General features: G+C 46.1%; 1 protein-coding gene across 2 annotated transcripts in view; it reads right to left on the reverse strand.

Annotated features, from left to right (window-relative positions):
• Nucleotides 1-2006: 2006 nt before the first annotated feature.
• The window catches only part of Adra1a (adrenoceptor alpha 1A), a 96360-nt gene continuing 77544 nt past the window's right edge, over nt 2007-20822 (reverse strand). The window contains exons 3-4 of one of the 2 annotated variants that reach the window (XM_057786139.1): nt 10583-10968; nt 2007-6333 (exon numbers count right to left, since the gene is read on the reverse strand). In XM_057786139.1, coding sequence (XP_057642122.1) covers nt 6325-6333; nt 10583-10968 — 395 coding nt within the window. In that variant the 3' untranslated portion in view covers nt 2007-6324. Of the gene's footprint in view, nt 6334-10348; nt 10969-20822 lie in introns of those variants that run through there. The other variant, XM_057786138.1, reaches the window with a different exon arrangement.

The raw sequence follows: 20822 nt of genomic DNA on the forward strand, positions 1-20822 counted from the left end.
GGTCATGCATCAGCTTCCTCTCTCCCAGCACTCAGACAACCAGCCATTTGGGTCAAGGCCCTTCCCTTGGCTCTTGTCATAGCCTTCCAGCTGCTCCCTAAAATCCAGAACTGAAATAGTCATGGGCTGTGTTTATATGAAGCACAGTTGGGCCAAGAACCTAAGCTCAGAAACTGACTTTCCCCCCCTGCTTAGAGCAGATTTGAGATTTTGACTGTTGGCAGGGAGATGGTGGCCAACCTCTGCCAGAGACGGCCTCTGAATGTACTTATGTTCCCATCCAGTCATGCCCAGCTGAGCTTGGGGTGGGGACCTTCCCATCGAGTCACCTGTCCAGAGGTCCCCAGAGGTCCTTTCAAGGGCCCATGGTAATATCTGAGGACAATAGGTTGTGACCTACCGCTCACATGACAGGCACTCGATTCCACTGAAACTCAAACGGCCCCTGTTAGTGATTGGGAATGGCTGTTCATCTCGTAAACACTCACTGCAGACAGTTGCCAGGCGCTGCTGACCCTGCTCCCTTAGACAAATTTAAACCGGACTTTTGTGTCGAATCCCGCAGTCAGAATGACTCTCCTTTCTCATGGCTTCAGCTTTATAAACACACATGCACCTTGCATGTAGTGATCTTCGCAGGACAGCTGAGATAATATAAATCACTTCCCAGCACCACGCCGGTAGCTGGCAAAGTGTAAAGCACCATTTTTTGCCTGGACAGTCCTGAGCCTCATGGAAATCCTCGAAACAGTTCAGGGAGCCTGACTTAAAAAACAGTACAGTGAAATTTCCAGGTAAAGGTATCTCTAATCCAAAGGAAACAGCACGATGTTGGGGGGGCAGCTAACTGAGAGCCTGCAGCTGAGTTTTGCAAGGGCAATGCCCAGCATGGCACGGCTTGTTTCTGATTTCCTTTATAATCATACAGAAATGACCTGTGGATGCTGGCGAATTCTGCAGGTGAGCCTGAGGTGGGATAAAGGGTAAAGGAAAAATTTACTCTCTCAATTGTTGCTTGTAGAGTGTGCGCGTTTACGGAGGCCTTGCAGGTCTTTTCTAATACTCACCCCACGGAGAGAGGAGCTGGGAGGGGGGATGAGTTAGGGAGGATGCTGGCAGGTGGTGGAGGCCACTGCGACAGAACTGTTTATGTCATTTCATGAGGCGTCTTCCTGAACGCACATCTCACTTGCTCCCCATTTCACAGATGAAGACATGAGGCCAGAGGGGTCAAGGGGCTCACTCAGAGCCACTGTGAGACAGGGGCCTGCACTGAAGCCCAGGACTGTGACAGCCCTGCCTATGGCTCTTTCCAATATCAACATCCCTCCAGCTTCCCTCTTGTGCTGCCGTCTGGGTGGATCCGAGTAGGTCAAGGCTCAGCAAATTGAGTCTGGTTTAGGTTCCCACAAGAGTGCTTCAGAAGCAACGGGAGGGGTCAAGTCTCAGGTTTCTATTCCCAAAGTCCCTGCAGACCTTTCCCTCCCTCTGCTTCGATGCCCAAATCCTTGTGTCCACTCTCTATGAAAATCTCCCACCTACAATACGACTCTATAATCTTGTTCCTGCCCATTTCAAACTGCGTTAAAGGGCTTAACAGTGAGCAGGGGTTCTAGAAACAGATGTGAGCAGAAATGTTTAAAGTTTGTGAGATTGTGGTGTGTGTGATGTCTAGACAAGAGGACACTCTCAGGAATTGTCCCTCAGGAGCTGACCACCTTGTCTTTTAGGTACAGTCTCTCCCTTTGACTTGGAACTCACTGATTTGACCAGGCCGGCCAGCGAGCTCCAGGGGCACACCTGTGTGCTTCTCAGTGCTGTGATCACAAGGGTGCACTGTTGTCTTCCTTCTTCCTTCCTTCCTTCCTTCCTTCCTTCCTTCCTTCCTTCCTTCCTTCCTTCCTTCCTTCCTCCCTTCCTCTCTCCCTCCCTCCCTCCCTCCCTCCCTCTCTCCCTCCCTTCCTCCCTCCTTCCTTCCCTTCTACTTTCTTTCATGGGTTCTGGGAATTGAACTCATTCTTAGGATTTGCAAGGCAAACACTTGATCAGCTATCTCCATAGACCTAAAAATTCACTCGTTAGAGTCAAGGAAGGAGTAAAAGAATCTTAGAGTTTGCCATGTGGATTAAACTGCTATGGAAATGACTGGAAGGATGTTATTTGTTCGTAACTTACTAGAGTCATCGAATAAAGACTTGTTTTTTTTCACTTCCGATGAAGAGAGCATGCAATTTGATTGGGGCTTTCAACGCTGAGCGGGATGGCTGTAGCAGGTGGCCTGCTCCCACCTGAAGTTAGGGATGAGGGTGGTGATGCTCAGCACTGGAAGGCAGGAGCCAGGCTGGCCGCCAGAAATGGAGGTGAGAACAAGCAACGGATGCTGCCTTTTAATTCAACTTAATCTCCAATAAGAGTTTACGCTAATAAAACAGAAGCAAACTGTTAGTAAGTCTAGGGGTACTGGCATGTTTTCTCTCAAAAGCACCTGCTGCTGCACTGTCTCTTAGCCTCCGCATTTGTCACCTTGGGTTTGGGCGCCTCTTTTGGACACGAAAGCTGCTTACTGACCTGCCGTCTGTCAGTGTCCTCTGTGCCTCTGCTTTTTACAACTGCTGTCACTTCCGGTGTGACACAGGGACCAGGAAGGATACTACATGCTCAGTTTTGATTAGTGAGGAGACAAAGTCAACATGAGCTGAAGAAGACACAGCCAACTAACACCTTGATTGGGATTTCTAGCATCTAGGACCATAACGACCCTGGCGGATGTTGGTGAAGCCATACAAGACTGCATTATTGAGCAAAAATGTACCCGAGCAATGAACATGAGGATACAAATCCTGAAGCTACCAGCAAGAACTGGAACACTCATGTGGAAGAAGAGTCTTCAGGGCAGACATTTCTCTATTTCAAGGGTAGGGTAGGCAAGAAGGGGAATCCTAAGGTTCAGGAACATGCAGCATAACGTGTAGGAGAGGAACAAGGAACAGAGCCTTGGAGGAAGCAGCATTCCATGGACAGTCTAGCTGAGGTGTGCTTCCCCCTAGCCATTGCTCAACGGGAAGGGGGGACTGAGTTTACTCTATGGGTTCATCAAGGCCTTGAAGAGCCTGGTGACCTCCTAATAGAGAAAGTTCACAAGAAAGAGAGAACAAAAGCAAGGGCCAAAAGGTGATGATGGAGAGTAAGGTTGACTTTGAGCGCATGGGAAAAGTGTCTAGGTTGTGAGAGGTTGGTTAGAAGTACTCCGGAAACCATTCCAAGCCAAAGCGCCCCTGAAATGTGGCCTCACAGTGTGCCTGTGCCCTTCATGAGGGAAGGATCACCCAAGAACAGAAAGGCAGAAATCCAAGGTGAGGCTCAAAGTCCTGAGAGGACCAGGGCCCTGAGGATGCTCTTGCCTTGCTGGCCTCATTTTCTGGCCCAGGCTCGTGAATAAAGTTACTGTGGTTGCTTTGGGAACTTCTCCTTTTATTCACAGCATGGTGCATGTTCCCCACAGACAAGGGCCTAATGAAACACCGTTCATTGTCTGCAAAACTGACAGGAGTGGAGGGTTGATTTATGGGGTTAAGATGGAATCAGCATAAAGTAGAAAGGGCAAGGGGTGCAGATACAGCACGAGGTGGAGAAAGGGTGTGGAAGGGAGGCTGCCATTCAGCACCTCCCAGGCCTTTCTTTCCAGGCTCAGCTTGGTTGTGGTGCCAATAGTTCCGGGTCTTTACAGATTATGTCTGCCTCCACTGTCCTACCCACGGCCCAGCCTTGGAGTCTCCTTTCTCAATACTCAGATGCTGCACTAAGTCACATGATCTGAGTCTTAGTTGCATCTGGAAACCCCCTGCTCCTCAGTGTCCCTTCAGGACCAGAGAGGAAAGGGAGGGATCCTCCATTGCAGCATTAGCTCAGGGAAACACGGTTTTTGCACTTCTCAGGGAGTGCTAAGTAAATTTTCTAATATTGGAGCCATTTCTATTTCATTCATTAGTGATTTCAATTTAACAAAAAACAGAGAAATATGAAAAGAAGGGAGACATAGGAGGAGGGAGACACGAGAGAAAATTCTATCCCCATTTTTCTTCTGGAAGATGCTCTCTGTGTCCTGTCACTTTTCATAATGAGTTCCAAGGAGGTTCCAAATGCCCTAACACAGGGGACTGTGGTCACAGGGCCTCTCCAAGAAGCCTCAAAGGTATCTAGGGATCTCCACTTCGATGAGTTCTGAGGACCTGGGAGAAATTTAAGGGCAGTCTTGGTCCAGTGGCTGCTCTGAGTTGGACAGATGTCATAGGGAGGAGACTGCCTTCTAAGCCTGGAAGACCCCTGAGCTCACTGTGGCTTCTGTTGACCTGCCTGCCCCATAGGGCACAATGTGGGGAGTGGTAAACCCTTCCCTCTGCTCCTATCACCTGCCTGGAATCCTGAGGATGTGAATGTGAATTTGCCGCTGTATGTAACAACTCACACAGTTTGGGAACATTGACTTCATCCAGGGATGACCCATCGTGACCTATTTTTTTATAAGCATGCCAATCACCCGCAGCCACAGTTCACAAGTATTGTCTCTATACTGCAAGCTAGTGGTGGTGTGGAGCAAGGATGGAAAACTGTGGCCCATGGGCTAAATTCGGTCCACACCTTGCTGTCTTGAGCTACAATGGGTCTACATTTTTAAAGGACTGTCCATAGCTCCCACTAAAGAGCCAAAACTGAGAACTTAAACCACCATGCCTGAAATGTTTACCATCTAGACATTTATAGAAAAAGCTTACCAACTCTTGGTATCCATTAAACAGATGTTTATTTATTTATTTTTGGTTCCACTAGGAGCACCTCCCCATTTGTAACAATGCCTCTTGGATAAACACATCCTTGACTTCTGAACACACTGTCAGAACCTTGCCAGCTCGCACACTGGGGACTGTCTGTGCCTCGCGTTGGTTTCATGTCAGGGTGGTGCTGTGGAGAGTGGCCGTCGGGGACTGCTAATCAGAGTGTGCCCAATGACCCACAGGTTCCCTTTGGGACCTTTGTATTCCTGAGGACCTTAGGGGGACAGTCACAGCTGACTTTGCCTGACACGTCGCCCTACTGAGCAGAGCAATCTCCTTCTGCCCCTAGCTATTTCCCTGGACCGGTAGCAGCTTATCCGTGGAGAAAGGACAGAATGACAAGTGCTTGTCTGTCAGCCAAGGGAACAAGAACGGGTGACCATGTACTACAAGTTCTTCCCAACCGCTGGCCAGGACAGGCAGGGAGAAGGTGCGGTCAGAGTTAGAGCTCTGACCCGGAACTGAAGAAGGGAGCTATGGAAGGCAGAAAGCCAAAATACATGGCGGACCTGCGGACATGAAAGCTTCTTGGAGAAAAGTTGGATATGAGGGTGCTCAGAGAAGTCCTTAACTCCTGACTTCTATTTTTTCACATGCCAAATGTAGGTAAAAGCTCCTTCCCTTTCCTTCTCCCACACTGGAATGACCTGAGAAAGGTTTGATAAGTATGTGGTAATACACATATCCATATATCCATGTGTGTGTGTGTAAACTCTAAATTTATGTTGGAATTTCTGTCTTAGCTGCTTCTCTACAACCTTCAGATACATTTATTGTATTCATCCTGATTCATAAACCAGGTTGCTCATCTTTTTTTCTCTAAACGCAATGCTAAGTTGTGCTAAGATTTTTCCCTCACCTAATTAAGTCTGTATTGTTTATGGCTCAACAATCCTCAAACCCAGCTTATAATGTGACTGCATTGAGTGTGCGACAGGGACCGCACGACAATAACTCCCAAGCGACATGAGAGAAAAGGTCATTATTTGCCCTTTGTGAATAAGCCACCAGTTTCAGGACAGTTTCTTTCCTGTCAGTTGCGGCAGAGCATGACTAACCCTTCCTGTTCTGAGTCACGGCTGTGGTCAGTCTCCTCCTTCAACGCTCCCTGCCACCCCTACAGCCTTTGGAGGTTCAGCAGTGGCAGTCTGAGACATGACATTCTCCCGCAGAGAGCAGGCAAGGCTCTTTCTCAGCTCGCTCATGTGCCATAGGGCCCGGGAAACATGAATGAGAGCCCATCCATGGCACCATTGCCCAGGGACTGGCTTCATATGCTAAAATCCTAACTCGCTTCCCGGCCCAGCCCCCACAACAGTCATGTCCACTCATTCATCTTGCAGGGAACTTGGAGGGCTGGAGGCCACTGTTGTCACGGCTTTTGGAAGATGTGACCTCAGCTCAGCTCCTCAGCATAGTTTGGAGGCCCAGAGCAGGTGCTGTGTTCCAACTGGGCTCTTTCGGAGCTGTGTATGGACAGGTGGTTTCACGGTTAAAAGCCCTGGTAGTATAAAAAAGAGACCAGAGTGACCGATGAGCACCTCTGATGCCTGCGCATCTGCTACCTCTGTCTCCTCTTGTTGCCCTGGTTTTCACTCACCTCTCATCTGTTGCCTCCTGTTTGCCATTCCTTTAGCTGATGAGCCATCTCTTCCCCTAATTAAGACTGCAAGCATTCATCGGAGAGGCAGCGTCATATTTTGGCAAGAGGATGGGGACAGAGCTATCCCCAGTAGCAGCTAGGAATGTTTGTTAGCAGTGACTAAGGAGCGGTGACTAACATAGGGACAATTACCTGCTCAAGAAAATGCTTCCTAAAATAGTTTTGCTCCCAGGCTTTCACCCCCAACCTATTGTGCTAAAAGGTCTTCGTGGTAGCTCATACAGAAAAGGAAGCAAGCTAACATGCACAGCTGTCGGCCAATGGCCTGTCTTCAAAAACTGCCAGTCGCCGGCTTACCCAGAGACCAGTGTTCTGAGTGGCATCCAGGGAAGTCATGTGCCCAGCACAGGCTCTGTACTTCCTGGTAGGATGCCTCTGGCCTCTTCCCCTTTTTGCTATCTTATAAAATAAAGGTTGGAATTTAGGTATGTGGGAACTGGTGTTGCAGATGTTTATATATATATTTTCAAAAAGGCATACTTCCTAAGTGCCCATGTTGACTTCCACACACCACTCAGTACGTGTCCCAGCTATTATTGGGCCTTTCCATTCTTGGCTAATTCTTCCATGTTCGGGTATATGCTTATCTTGTCCTGGTTTAGTATAACCCATCTGCGTTGTAAGGTTTTAGCCATATCTGGGAGCACTATGTCCTGGAGATGGGAATGCTCTCTGATAGTTGGAATTACAGATACAAGGTTTGATGGTGTATTTGCTAAGATTAATTTGTAGGAAAAACGCCAAGGGAATAAATTCCATTAAAGTTGGGGTGTGAAATAGTCTCCTGAGAATCTCCAATTCAAGCTCTCCTGTCCCAGTGTGTGAAGCAGAGGTACTGCGTAGAATGTGACCAGCTAGAGGGAAGCTTGGGCTTGAGCCACAGTTCCTTCTTGACCATGGGCAAGTCCTTAGCCCTTCTCAACCACCAGAGTTCATTTAAAAACTGGCAATGGAAGAGTTTCTAGAGGATCAGAGTCACTGATCCCTGACATGTGATAGAGCTAACAGAAGCGCCGTAAGGGAGGGCTTATAGCTCAGCTATCACTCTCTGTCTTGAATGGGCCAGTCCCAGTCAGTGCTGAGAGCTGGAAGCTCCAGTGTTTTGCAAAGGGTGTCACATGCAGCGTAATTCCGTGCAGAAGCAGTCTTGGATGAGACTATGACAAGGAAGAGCTTTTCTTGCAGTGGTACAGCCTGGAGTTTTTTCTTAATAGGGTCTCATGTAGTCTAGGCTTGCTCAAACTTACTATGTATCCAAGGTTAACCTTGGACTCTTGATTCTCCTCTTTGTACCTCCTGAATGCTGAGTTCACAATCGTGAGCCACCACTCTTGGTTTTAGGTGCTGCTGGGCTGTGTATGTCAGGCAAGCACCCCACCAACTGAGCTGCATCTCTGATGCCCCGGAGAAACTTTTGGGTGAAGAGAGCCAAGGTCCCTCCTTCATACACACGGTCTGAATCTCACACTAGTCTCAAAGTCGCCTACCATAACGCCCCCTTGATTTCATGAGAGAGAGAGACAATCCCAAAGCGATCGTTTTCTTAGAACACGCAAGAGAGGACATTTTAACTGGGGTTACTCTGGGTAAATTCTTAAAACTCCAAATAGAAGCAGTAAACACGTGAATATAAATATGACAATCATTCGTTTGGCTGTAACCATTTTAGATAGTTTTTGGCACACTTAAAGGTACAGACATTTTTTTTTTTTTGGCCGATGATTAAAAAGACATTCCGCTTTTATGCTGTTCACCCCACTTTTGTCACCATGTTTTTTAGTGACATTACCAATTTCTTATAAAGTTGCTGTGTTTCTAGTCAGCACCCTGCTGTGGGAATGGAAAAGGCTGTTAGATACTTGCTTGCCTAAGAGGGAGGGATGCCAGCGGGGTGTGCGGGTAGTTGTTTACAGATAGCGCTACATGCATTCTATTGGTTTTTATCTGAGGCCCTAAGCTGGCATTAATGGTAGCTTTTTAGTGTGCCTAAGTTTTCCACTTTTAACATTTGCGTTTTTTCACCCAGAGATTTAAAGATCATTGGTGGCATGGGATGGTACTCTGCTGAAGGAAGGCTCTGCTCCTCCCCATCAGGATGTTCTTCTATGGGGGGATGACAAGAACAAGGGTCAGTTTTAGAATGCAGATTGAGAAGGAAGTTAATTGGAACAAGGAAGCTTATATTGAGAAGATGAACCAGGCTTGCATTCCGGAGTTCTTCCTGGATACTTTGACACTCACATCTGGTAGAGTTGTTAGGAGCTATGCAGAGAGCCCAAGAAAAGCCTAAAATCCCAGCCAATTTCTCAGTAGCAGAAGCCAATTTCAGAAGAGCACAAGGCCAAGAAACTCTCTTGCTGGCCAACAAGAAGATACGACCCAGGAAAAGGTGGGATAAGCAGGTCAGATTCAAAGCCCCAAGACAACCGATCACAAAACCCACAGCCACACGCATGCACTGCCTTCATTGCGATGTGGATAAAGATTTGCCTGCAGAAAGACTTACGGCAGAGTTCAGTTTGATGTAAGGGGGGAAAGGAAAGCCACAAGGACCAGGAGTCTCCCTGCGGAGGTTTCATAGTAACTTCAGCCTGCTCAGATGCTCTTAGGGGAAGAAGTTATGAAAAATGTTGGCAGTTGTGATTCTTATTAGGGTTGGTGCCACAAACATTAAACCTTATTTTATAATTCTCACGGAGGAATGACAGGCATGTTTTAATTTTTATGTGTGATTGCCGTGGTCACCATTCCTAATAATGTGAATTATTAAGGATGCAAAACATATATATATATACATATATATGTATATATATACACATGTATATATATGTATATATGTATATATACATATATACATATAATATATATGTATATATACGTGTGTGTGTTTTGAAAAAAGTAGGAATCGATTTTGGGCAGTTATTTGGCAATCAATTGAAATGTTTGAGGGTGAGCATCAGTATGTTTGGAAGCTTAAGAGGGGTGTGCCTGGACCCTGAGACTCCCTCTATGTGCCACCAGTGAGCCCCATTCACTACACAGCAAGGAAGCGGGTGAGAGGAAATGGAAGCCAGTATTCTGCCATTCCTGAGTTTCCATTATGGAGCTCTGGAAAGGACGAGTGGTTTGTCCTATCAAAGAGGCTTCAGAACTACAGGGCATTAGCCTGATGTTAGCATCCTCCACATTCCAGCTTCTTGGTCTTTAAGGAGGTAAAAGAAGAAAGCCTTCCTTCACCAGGTCTTGCAACTGTTGCCCCAACCATACCCTCTGCTCTTGAGAAAAGCATACTGTCCCTGGCTAGTCCTGGTCATATTCCTTGGATCCAAGGAGGCAGAATACACCCTAGTTTCAACTGGGAATAAGGAACCCGTCAAAAAGCAACCTCTGGGAAGACCCCTGTCCAGGTTCACCCAAGCTGAGACTCTGGTGGCGCTTCCAAACTCACTTTAAAGCATGCTGGCCACTACCTTATACTCCTTTCTGTCTAGGTCCCCTCTCCATAAATGTCAAATGTGGTTGCCAGTGGGTTCAGCCTGAAAATAAAATACCCTCCCTTCCATCAAGAAATAGCTCCAAACTTAGAGTGTGTGCTCAAAATATTCACAATGAAATCATCATCCTGTATTTATAGTCTTTTGGATTGTGTATGAAATTTTCTTTCCCATGGTATTTCTTGTTGAAAGGGTCAGTTGTGGAAAGCAGGATCAGAGAGTGGCTGAGGGTTTGAGCTGAAGGGAAACAGGCCTCCCATCATTCAGAACCAATTAGTTACCGACTACCCTGCCTCTTACCCTGTGCCCCCCCCCCCCGGGACTGGTGCCCTCCCTCTCCCCTTTCCCAGATGGGGACCTCCTTGAACGGTCCTGGATTGTCCTTCAAGAATTCACTGGCCTTCTGAGTGGGAATCAGCGGTACCTAACATCACCCCTCTTCCTGTGACCTTTCCCGTTCTCTAGACTTCCTCCCCATTTTCACCGAGGGAGATGGTATGGATCTTAATGGTTGGAACTTGGTGATTTTCTTCGAGGCTGGGGGTCGAGGACCCCATACAGCAGCAGACCTGCAAAAAGCTTTTACTTCTCACCCTGGCTGTGGTACAGGCAGATTGGTCCTTCGGCATTGTAATCCTTGCCGATCCCTGGGACATGGAAGAGAAAAACTTCCATTCACAGACTCCGTCTGTCTTGGAGATCTTGTAGAAAGTCTCTCCTGAGCCCACGGGGATACGAACCATGTCTCTCTGCTGTCCCTCCACGGCCTGGCTGGGCGGGTGCAGGGTGTAGCCCAGGGCGTGCTTTGAAGACTGCCGTCTTCGGAGACACTGGATTCTCAGCACATTCTGAAAGGCTTTCTTGAACTCCTGGCTGGAGCAGGGGTATATGATGGGGTTGATGCAGCTGTTTAGGTAGCCAAGCCAAAATACTATTTTGAAAACGGTTTCCGAGGGCTTGAAATCAGGGAAGAAGGAACCTGAAAGAGAACGGAAAGGATTACACAGATGATTGGCAGGTCAAGGGGCCAATAAGTTAAAACCACAAACCAACACACATCTTTTTCCACTTTTAAAAAGTTTCAAAAGCTTCCCGATGCACGCAAGTGTCTCATATTTGCTGTTAACCCCTCTGTTATGATTTCAAAGACCATTTCAGACTGCTGGGGTTGTACCAGCTCCCTCTCAGTGATAGACAATCATGTGTTGGTTTCCTCAAGCCTTAGAGAGCACAGCATGCCATTTTTGGTAGAGTCTAGACACACGGTTTTGCCTGAGTTATAAAATAAGGTAGGAGTACATTCAAACCCACATCCACATTAAAATGTGATTACCCTCGCTGAGCCAGTGGCTCAGGCCTTTCAGCCCAGGACTTGGGAGGCAGAGGCAGGTGGATCTCTGTGAGTTCAAGACCAGCCTGGTCTATAGAGTGAGTTCCGGGGCAGCCAGGACTGTCACACAGAGAGAAAAAACTGTGATTACCTGATCCTATCCACTGTGAACAGAAGGACCAGCCCAGCACTCCTTATTTTTCCACCCCAGACATTTATTAGCTCCCTGAAAAGGCATTGTATGGTTTTCTGTACCCCCAAGCGTTTCTCTTCATTCCTTTCCGAGGGGTTTGTAAGAACAGCTTCACAGTCCTTTCTGCCTTTCCCCTTTTCACTCCTGAGCTGTTCTCCTTTCTTCCCTTGCTACTAGTAACAGTTTGATGTCCACTTAGGTGAGTGGTTTTTGGGGGAAGTCTTATGACACCCCTGGGCTTCCGTTTTTCCTTCTGAACAAAGCAGGATGTTGAGTAAAAGTTTTTCTCATGGCCCCACACCGCCTTTATCCTTTCTTCTGCTGATGACCTTTATTATTATTTTAATCTATCATTTGAGAGGCTGGCACACGAATATAACGTATTTTGATCAAATCCACCCTTACATCTTCCCCTCCAACTTCTCCCACAACTCACTTCTTTTCCCTCCCAGTTTCATGTACTCCTAGAACTCAGTGAGCCCGCTCAGTGCCACATGTGTGCGGGAGCAGCGGGGCAGTCCAGCAGGGGATGCATTCCTGAAGAAACCCAATACTCTGCCTCTTCCAGCAACCATAGCGGTTGGAAGGTCCTCAGGTGAGGGTGGGATTTCATGGGCTGCCTTCTCTATCCATGAAGGAAGACCATGGCCTTGATTTTCTTTCTTTCTTTTTCTCTCTGAGCTGCAGACCCATCAGAGTTTGGGACACACGGCATGCACACTGGATGCTCTTAGAGACTGCCCCATCCAACAGCATCCTGAGCTCAGAGACACAACTTACACACCATGGAAGTCAAAACATACAGAAGGGTGCAGCAGATGATGGGAGCATTTATCACCAAAGCACAAATCTTGCCTCAGAGCAATCACAGAAACACACAAATTGACAGGTGTTTACTTTGGGAAAACCATACAGCTAAGGAAGTTTTATTCTTAAGGTTCCAAGTTTTCAGCGCTGTCTCATTATTAAAGCAAAGTTTAGAGTCATCAATTATCTGTCTTGAGTCAGGCAGTGCGCCTAACTTTTTTGCATATAATTTAACTATTATTAGTAATATTGTAAGTGGTTTGGCTTCTGGACTGGGGAGATGACTCAGTCAGTAAAATGTTTGCCTTGCAAGCATGAAGACCTGACTTTGGTGCCTAGAACTCATATTAAAAAAATACAGATGTGAAAGCATATACTTATCCCAGCCCTAAAGAGATGGAGACAGGTGGATCCTCGAAGCCTTCTGGTCAACCAGCCTAGCCTGTTTATTGAGTTCTAGCCAGGGAGACAACTTGTTTTCCACTCCTCCACACACATAGTGGATAGTACCTAAGAAACAGGACCTGAAGTTGCCTCCTGACATTCACACTCATGCACATACACATGCAAGCATGTGTGCATCTCTATGCATCCACAAACATTTGTGTGTATAAACACATGCTCGCATACCAAATGACATACTTATTAATAATGTTTCTATTTTGCCAACAAACAAACTTTGAATGAGGTCGAGTAAGTCAACCAAGGACACTCAGGCAGCACTAAGACTTGGCCTTAGAAGGTCTAATTTCAGGGACTCTCAGAATCTCCTAGACGAATATCTTGGAAAGAGGACGGTATACATGAAGAAGTGAGATGGGTAGTTAGGGAAGGCTGAATTAGAGTCAAGCTTTTCCAAGCTTCACGTGGGAGCAGAGAAAGTCTATGCTAACCAGATGACTGGCTTTGTGCAAATATGGTCAATTCTAGGGAAAAATTCATTTTGCATTCCAATGACTATATATTGTTCAATATTTCTCTCTCATGGTGACAGCAATGTGATTAAGGCAAGCCATTTTACAAACTTCGGCCTTTTCCTGGGCACAATGACTGATGGCAAGCAGAGATGAGCTGGGCATAGCAAAATCCACCTCATCTGGAGATTTCATTACTACAAATCAGCTAGACAGGAGGAAGTATTTTCCTTATTTGAAGAGTTTTTTAGCCAACAACAGCAACCACGCAGCCCATCTGCCCTCTGAACATGAAGCTATTAAAGTGATTTGAGAGCCCCAGTCCCCTCAAGGATGCTATTTCTGTTTACAGTCCAGGTTTGCATTCGTAATTCTTACTCGTTCCTTTTACTCCTGAATTTCTGAGTCTCTGTGATCCCCCCAACCCTACTTCCTTAACCTTGGGTCTACTTGACCCATGGGCTAAGATCCTGAGCTCTCTTCCTGGGGTCTCTATGCTGTGTCCACAGTGTCAGCAAGAGACACGGTTCTTGTTTCTGCACCCACCACTCAACACATCCCATTTGGTTTTCCTGCAGCTGGGATGTAAAGCAAAAAAAGAATTTAGTTGAAAACCAATGCATTAAGATTTGGATGTAAGATAGTGTCCAGCCTTAATTCTTCAGGAGTATTTTCTTTTTAATCCAAGAACATCTTTGGATATTGACTTTTCAGTGAGAGGGAGATACTTCTGAGCCAAAGACCTTTCCATAAATAGCACGTTTGGTTTATTCCATTAATTGTGTGGTAGTACCAGGATGTGTCTAAGCTTAGTACGTCCTTGCTCACTCTCAATCTGATGACTTCCCTAGAGGCCTATGGCTGGATCTCCTTCCTTGCACGAGCATTGGTCTCACTTTAGAGGGGATGCGTGAGAATCTCTCTGAGTAGCTGCTGATGGATTGCGCTTAGGGGAAGGATTCAGAATAGTGCCTCTCTACCAGCAGCTTCCCACTGGATGAGAAAAGATAGCGAGGGGCTGTATTCTCCTTTGATTACTAGCCATATCCTCAGCTCTCCTTCTTCACTTCATTTTCCTGCCTTAGGAAGAGAGCCCAGAGTGAGCATTGGGCTTGGAAAAGAGTTACCACCATACCACCTTGTTCCTGGCATCATTCCTTACCCCACTATCTCCTCCCTTGCCCTTACCACACAACCCTTTTTGAACTCCCCAAACTTCTCTCCCCAAACTCAGTTTCTTCTCAGACCCCCTTCTCCCAGGTTCCTGGTGATGCTTTTGAGAGTGCGAACACAGATGGGGGATGCTGTCCCTGGTTCTCCATCTATGAGGACCACCAGAGTAGAACCAGTTATGTTGAGGATGTGTGATGGTTAATACTGCTTGTCAGTAATAACAGGACCGAGAATCACCACGGGGACAAATCGCTGGTCGTGTCTGCCAGAGATTTTCTAAGTTAAGCCAACTTGGTTGGGAAGGCCCACTTTACAAGGTAGGTGGCGCCATTGCATGGGTTGGGGTCTTGGACTGGACGAAAAGGGAGCTGAGCACTAATGTTCATCCTTCTGTGTTTCCTGGGAATGGATGCTGTGTAACTATCTGTTTCATACTCCTGCCACCATGACTTACCCACCATGATAGACCGTATCCCCTTAAACCACGATCTTACGACTTACCCACCATGATAGACCATACCCCCTTAAACCACGAGCTTTAGCAAACCCTTCCTTCTTTAAGCTGTTCTTGCCGAGTGTTCAGTCACAGCAACAGACAGGCAGTCAATACATGACAGGTTTCTCTGACCCAGACAGTAGACTATGCACCCCCCATTCCACTAGGAACTCTTTTGTGATCACCCACATAGTTCCAGAATCCGGCACAATGACCTGGAAGGCCAAGTGCCATCCCTGCTAAGTGGTTGACCTGGTTGACAATGGCTGCAGCTCACTGAATGGCTGACTGTTTTTGTTTTTTCTGTGCTTGTGGCTACCCTGTGGTCTGGGGCTTTTATTTTTAATCACCATAGCACCCTGCTTCTCTCCTTGAGCCACCTTTTTTCTGCTGTCTGCACTCTCTGTGCACATTCTTTTCAGTCCTCTGGTGTTTTCTGGGTTGGCATTTCTCTCTAGTTTCTCTCCCGTTCTGTAGCATTTGTCAAATGCCTCAGGGTTTCTTGTCACGTGTCCTAGGAAGAAAAAGTCTTCTGAAACCCTCAGGCGAGAAACTCCTGCTCCTTTTCTCACTATTGCTGTGTTTCATCCCCCAGTGACCTCTGTCCGGACTTTGCCACCAGGGATCCAACAGCAATCAGCTTAGCTGCTGGAACATCTTGCCCTGTAGGCAGGGTCACCTTTCACATGTGAATTTGTCTAATTTCTTTCTTTTATTTTTTTAAAAGATGTAAGTATTATGTATGTATGTATTTGTTTTATGTATGCAAGTGGTCTGTCTGCATGTATGACTTTATGCCAGAAGAGGGCATCAGCTCCCACTAGAGATGGTTGTGAGCCTCCCTGTGGGTGCTGGGAATTGAACTCAGGACCTCTGAAAGAGCAGTCAGTGCTCTTAACTGAGCCACCTCTCCAGCCACCTAATTTAATTCTGAGATTTTAGAAAATTTTCGGTTATTTGGAACTTCTTCTTTAAAAATTATTTTATTATTCATTCATTTATTCAGTGTGTGTGTGTGTGAGTGTGTGTGTGTGTGTGTGTGTGAGCGCGCGGCGCGCGCACAACATACTGCCAAGGACAGAAGAAAAACTTTCCAAGACAGATTTTTTTCCTTCTGACTTGTTGAGGCAGGATTTATTATTGTTGTTGTTATTATTATTATTATTATTTTGCCCCGTCCCATGTAGTTCAAGCCAACTAGCCTGTAGATTTTGAATTCTGGCCAGTTTGTTTCCCCCTCCCCCTCACTGTAGGAGTGCCAGGGTTACAGATGTGTACTACTGCATCCGGCAAAGGGTGGGCTGCAGGGATTGAACTTGTTTGGCAGAGGTTTATAGTGAGTGCTTTTGCCTGTTGAGCCATCTCCTTGACTTGGAACAATTGAATGTCCATCCACTATTAGTTGCTGCAGGTTTTGGGACTCTTTTCCAACAAAAATATTGTGACCACCTTAACACCGGCTGGCTAGAGGCACCAAGAGCAGGTGCTCACGGCCAAATGCCAACAACAACAATCTTCTCACCTTTAGAGAGTCAGAATCCTCACTTTCACTGTGGAAGCTTCTAGATCTCAAGGAGAAACGGACACTGGTGAATTAAAATGAAACCTCCTGATGTTACACCTGAAGTCCTCACCATCAGCAACATCTGGCTTCTCGTTCTTGACCCAGGGCTCCATTGGAGCCTCGGTAACGAGACACTAAAAGGCTTGGCTGTTATAGTTTTGCTTCAGCTATGAGGTGACACAACCCTTTTTCCTCAGTGCTCTCAGGAGAAGTTCAGCCAGCGTTGATTCCCTTACCTGTGTTTGCCCCACAGCACTCCTGTTTACTCCCAGACTCAGGGAGAGCAGAAATGGATGGCCTCGTGCCTCAGTTCCAACCTAGCAGTGGTCCTCAGGGGGCTCCCTTTTCTAGCTCAACTGCTTCTTCCTAGATCAGGGGGGCTGAGTATGGGAGCAGAAAGCTGTTAGCCTCCCAGCCCGTGTCCTTCCTGTCACCTATCCGAAAGCTCGAGATCCTGGAGGCAACTTTAAGAGACCCTCAGTTGGGATGAGTCCCAGGTAATTGCAGCCATGGACTTTCTAGGCTTCAAGGACTGGCAGGACTCTGGAGACAGCAGCCTCCCTCTGCCTTGCAGAGACCAAGACAGTTAAGCTGAACAGGCCAGTGATTTCCCTAAATCGGATGATTCTTCTGTCCCTGGGTCAATACTAGACCCAGATCCTTTTCCATTTTACCTATGCCGACTCCCAATCTTCACATACCGTTTTAGTTATCCAGTGATGGCATGGGGACTGTTAAAGGCAATGCACGCAGCTTTTGTTGTATGGCACACATGATAAGGAAGCATGAACTGGTTGGTGTAACTGATATCTTCATTATTTAAAAAATTAGCATGTATTGTTCAGAAAGCTTTCTAGAACATCCTTATTATTGTATTTTGAAAATTAGAGTTTAAATGATTTTAGATTTAAAATAAAAGGCCGACTCTAAAAAAGGAGAATCTGATGTTATGTGACCATGGGAGAAAATTACCCTTAATTGTTGACTATTGTCTAACCAATGGTCTCAGTAGTAGGCCTGGTCCATATTCAATGAACATAGAAGAAAAACAATTGGCCAGTTTGCCATGCCAAAGAACTCCAGTGCCAAGTAACATTCAGGCCGAACAAGTTGGCACCTTAATACCAGGGAGAAAATTGCCTCATCCAATCAAGCCCCAGAGAAATGCTGTAGGTAGGACAGCGTAAGAAGAGACTCAAATTTCTTAGTCTCTTGGGGTCTACCAGATGACCCGTGTTGGACTCCTCGTTTGGCAGTGTCGCAGTGACCTGACTGAGTACCTCCTGGGCTTCATTCAGGTCACAGTTAGACAGTTCTCAATTACCAGAAATCTTCAGAGTAGCCACATGGAGTGGCGGCCAGGGAATCACTAGGAATGCTGCCTGGGTTAGCCTATAGAGGAACCCTAGGTTCACAACTCAAGACCTATAGACAAATTCCCTGTGAATCTCAATTCAAATCTTTGTATATACAGTTTACATTTTCCGGGGAAGAGCCTTTAGTTTCTATTAGCATCTTACAGTGGTCTGTGATGATGGTGATGGCTAAGCCCGGGGAGCTAGTGAGGACCAGTTGGGCATGGTGCACGTCCTCCAACCTGTGTCCCAAGACAGTGCCCAGCTTATAATTAGGGCTAGCAGATGTGACTTGAGGGCCTTTCTGGAAGTATCTCTTGGGAATCTGCTTGGTTCTCATCGTATGCTTGAATGTAGACATGTGACTCTTGCCTTGAGAGAGTAAGAATATTGGGTCTTTTCTGGACTTTTGGCAGAAGGTGAGAAAGTGTGGAGTCATGGGAGGGCATGGTGAGTAAGAGTGAAAGGGCAAGCGTGGATCTTCTGGGTGTCTGCCCAGTGTGGGGTGGGATGGCTATCTATTCCCCCAAGAGATGCAACTACCATCACTCTCAGATTAGGAAAGGCAAGGAAACATCAACATGTAGATGAAATGCGCTTTATAGCCTTCTCTGGTTATCCAAACACAGCTCTGCAGAACCAGAGATTTTCCCCCAAATACATCCAAATTGTCCAAACCAGAGCTCTTCAAAAGTCCTGTCTCCCTAGTCAACAATGCCCAGGGCATTACTTCTCTCCTTCAAAAAGGGAAGCATCTGCCGAACGACATGGGTCACACACCATCTTTCTGTTGCTCATAAGACTGGGTCCAAGATCATCAAATAACATGCTGTCATTCAAGATCTTTCATCAAGACCCTGCTCTCTCTCTATACAAGCTTCTCTTCCATTACTTTATTTGCTTAACAAATACTTCTCCGGGTCAGGCAGTGCAGTGAGGACTGAAGAGGGGGTGGTCAGAAGAAGGCACATAGTTCCCGCCTGTGGAATTCAGAATCTACACACATACCCAGTCAATCCCTGTGCAATGACCTATGGGTTTCCAATGCAAAGGTTTTCTTTTTGTCACTGTAGACTTTTCCTGTCTCTTCACTGATCCACTGAGGCCACTACAGCCTCAGAGACATGGCTATGATTCTTCTCTCCTTCTCAGTGATCTCTCTCCTATAGGTACTTAAACATATCTATTAAAGTTCCTTTTGTTTGTTTTTAAGACTCTGGTGAAAGTTTGACTTATCTATAAAACCCTTTACATCTTCAGTCTAACCTGCTTCTCCCCCATTACACTATTTCACAGATGTTAGTTTTTTCTCTAGCAACCACTTCTATTTTCTGTGATTTATTTATTTATTTGTTTGTTTGTTTGTTTGTTTTTCCTAAACCAGAGGACAGAGCATTTCATTTTCAGCTTTGCTGTTGTATTTCCAACACTGGTAACAGTTTTTAGGATATGTAGGCTCTTGCCAACACAGCGGGATGGTGTCCTTTACCTTTTTATGACTCTGGTCTTTTTAAAGTTGCATGCTACTTGTGACCCTTTGTTTCTGTCTTGGTGATGGGCATAGTGCTCAATGAATGTTTGTGGGGTCCATGGATGGCCTCTGTTGATGGAAGAAAATTGTATTTTGAATAAAATTCCTGCTTCATTAACTCACAACTATAAATACACTGTTAGAAAGAGAGAGATCTTAACTCAATTCCAAAACTGTATCTTCCCGTTCCTCAAGATGCTCATATTTACATGAAAATAAGAACATTCTCCAAGCAATTTTATATGGCTAAGTTGCAAGCACTTCATAAAATTATTACTTCCAGTACTTATAAAAACATTTTATAGGGTCTTGAAGGAAGAGCGAAAGCCTGTAACTCAGCTGCGATAGTCATCATCTCTACCCATATTTGTGGACGTGAGTCCAGAGCCAAACACCATCAATCCAAGGCCGTGACATAAGTAACCAAAATCGGTCTTCCTACGAGGAAATGTGGGACTTTTTCAGGACTGTGCGCCTTGGCATTGAGTTGAAAGGTGCAGTGAAGTCCGAATTCTAGTTCTCGCCAGTAAGGTCATGGGTGAGCCAGTTGATGTTGGGGTAGTGAGAAGTGAACAGGGGAGCTCACAAAAGGGCTTTGGTTCTGGGTGCTGTTTAATGCTTTCTGGAAATTTTCCCTACTTGGAAACTATGTATTATGTACTCTTGATGGTTCCTGGGTCCCCATAGGCGTGTCCACTGGTTCTAGAGCCACCTTCCAGCAGTATGTAGGAATCTGGATAACTACTTGTTTTCCATTCCTGGTTCCTACATGCCAACCTCTTCTCCTGCCAACAACAGTCCAGAATGAGCCAGGGATGGGGCTGTCTGGTTCCCTTCCTCTTCTCAGGCCATAGAGAAAACTAGCCTGGGCTCATGTTGTACGAACTACCATAGGCCCTGATCTCTACTGGGTGTGGGTATTTTAACTGTCAGAATAGATACAGCCAAGAGTATTAACAACTCATTTAAAAATGTACAGGATGTCTTTTAGACTCTATAATATGGCTTCTAAGCACAGTGAGGCTAGCCAGTTTTACTATAAGGGATTGCAGCAATAAATTTTTAAAACAGTAATAGTGTGTTGATGACAGGCATCACTGTAAATGAGAATTGGCTATAGAACTGTCTTTCCTCGTAAATTTTGCAGCATTTAGGTACTTCCACCTTGCTTGAAGGAGCCATTTTCTTTCACTCTTCAAACTTAATGAAGTCTTCTGCGCTCTCTCCTGGGAACTGTGGTACTTCCAGAGAGAGACTAAGCTTGGAGTTGATCATTGATTTCTACACTTTGAGTTTCTTCTTTCACCCAAGACTCTCAGATCCTCTTCCCTAGATTCCATCTGAATTCCATCCTGAGCCCCTGTTTCCAGTGCACAAACATCAGACCTTCCTCCTGATGCTCACAAACTGGTTCATCCTTAATAACCAAATCTAACTCATTGTCACCCGTGGAACCCACTCTTCCTTCTT

Source organism: Chionomys nivalis, chromosome 12 (assembly GCF_950005125.1).
Source record: "Chionomys nivalis chromosome 12, mChiNiv1.1, whole genome shotgun sequence".
NCBI lineage: Eukaryota > Metazoa > Chordata > Mammalia > Rodentia > Cricetidae > Chionomys > Chionomys nivalis.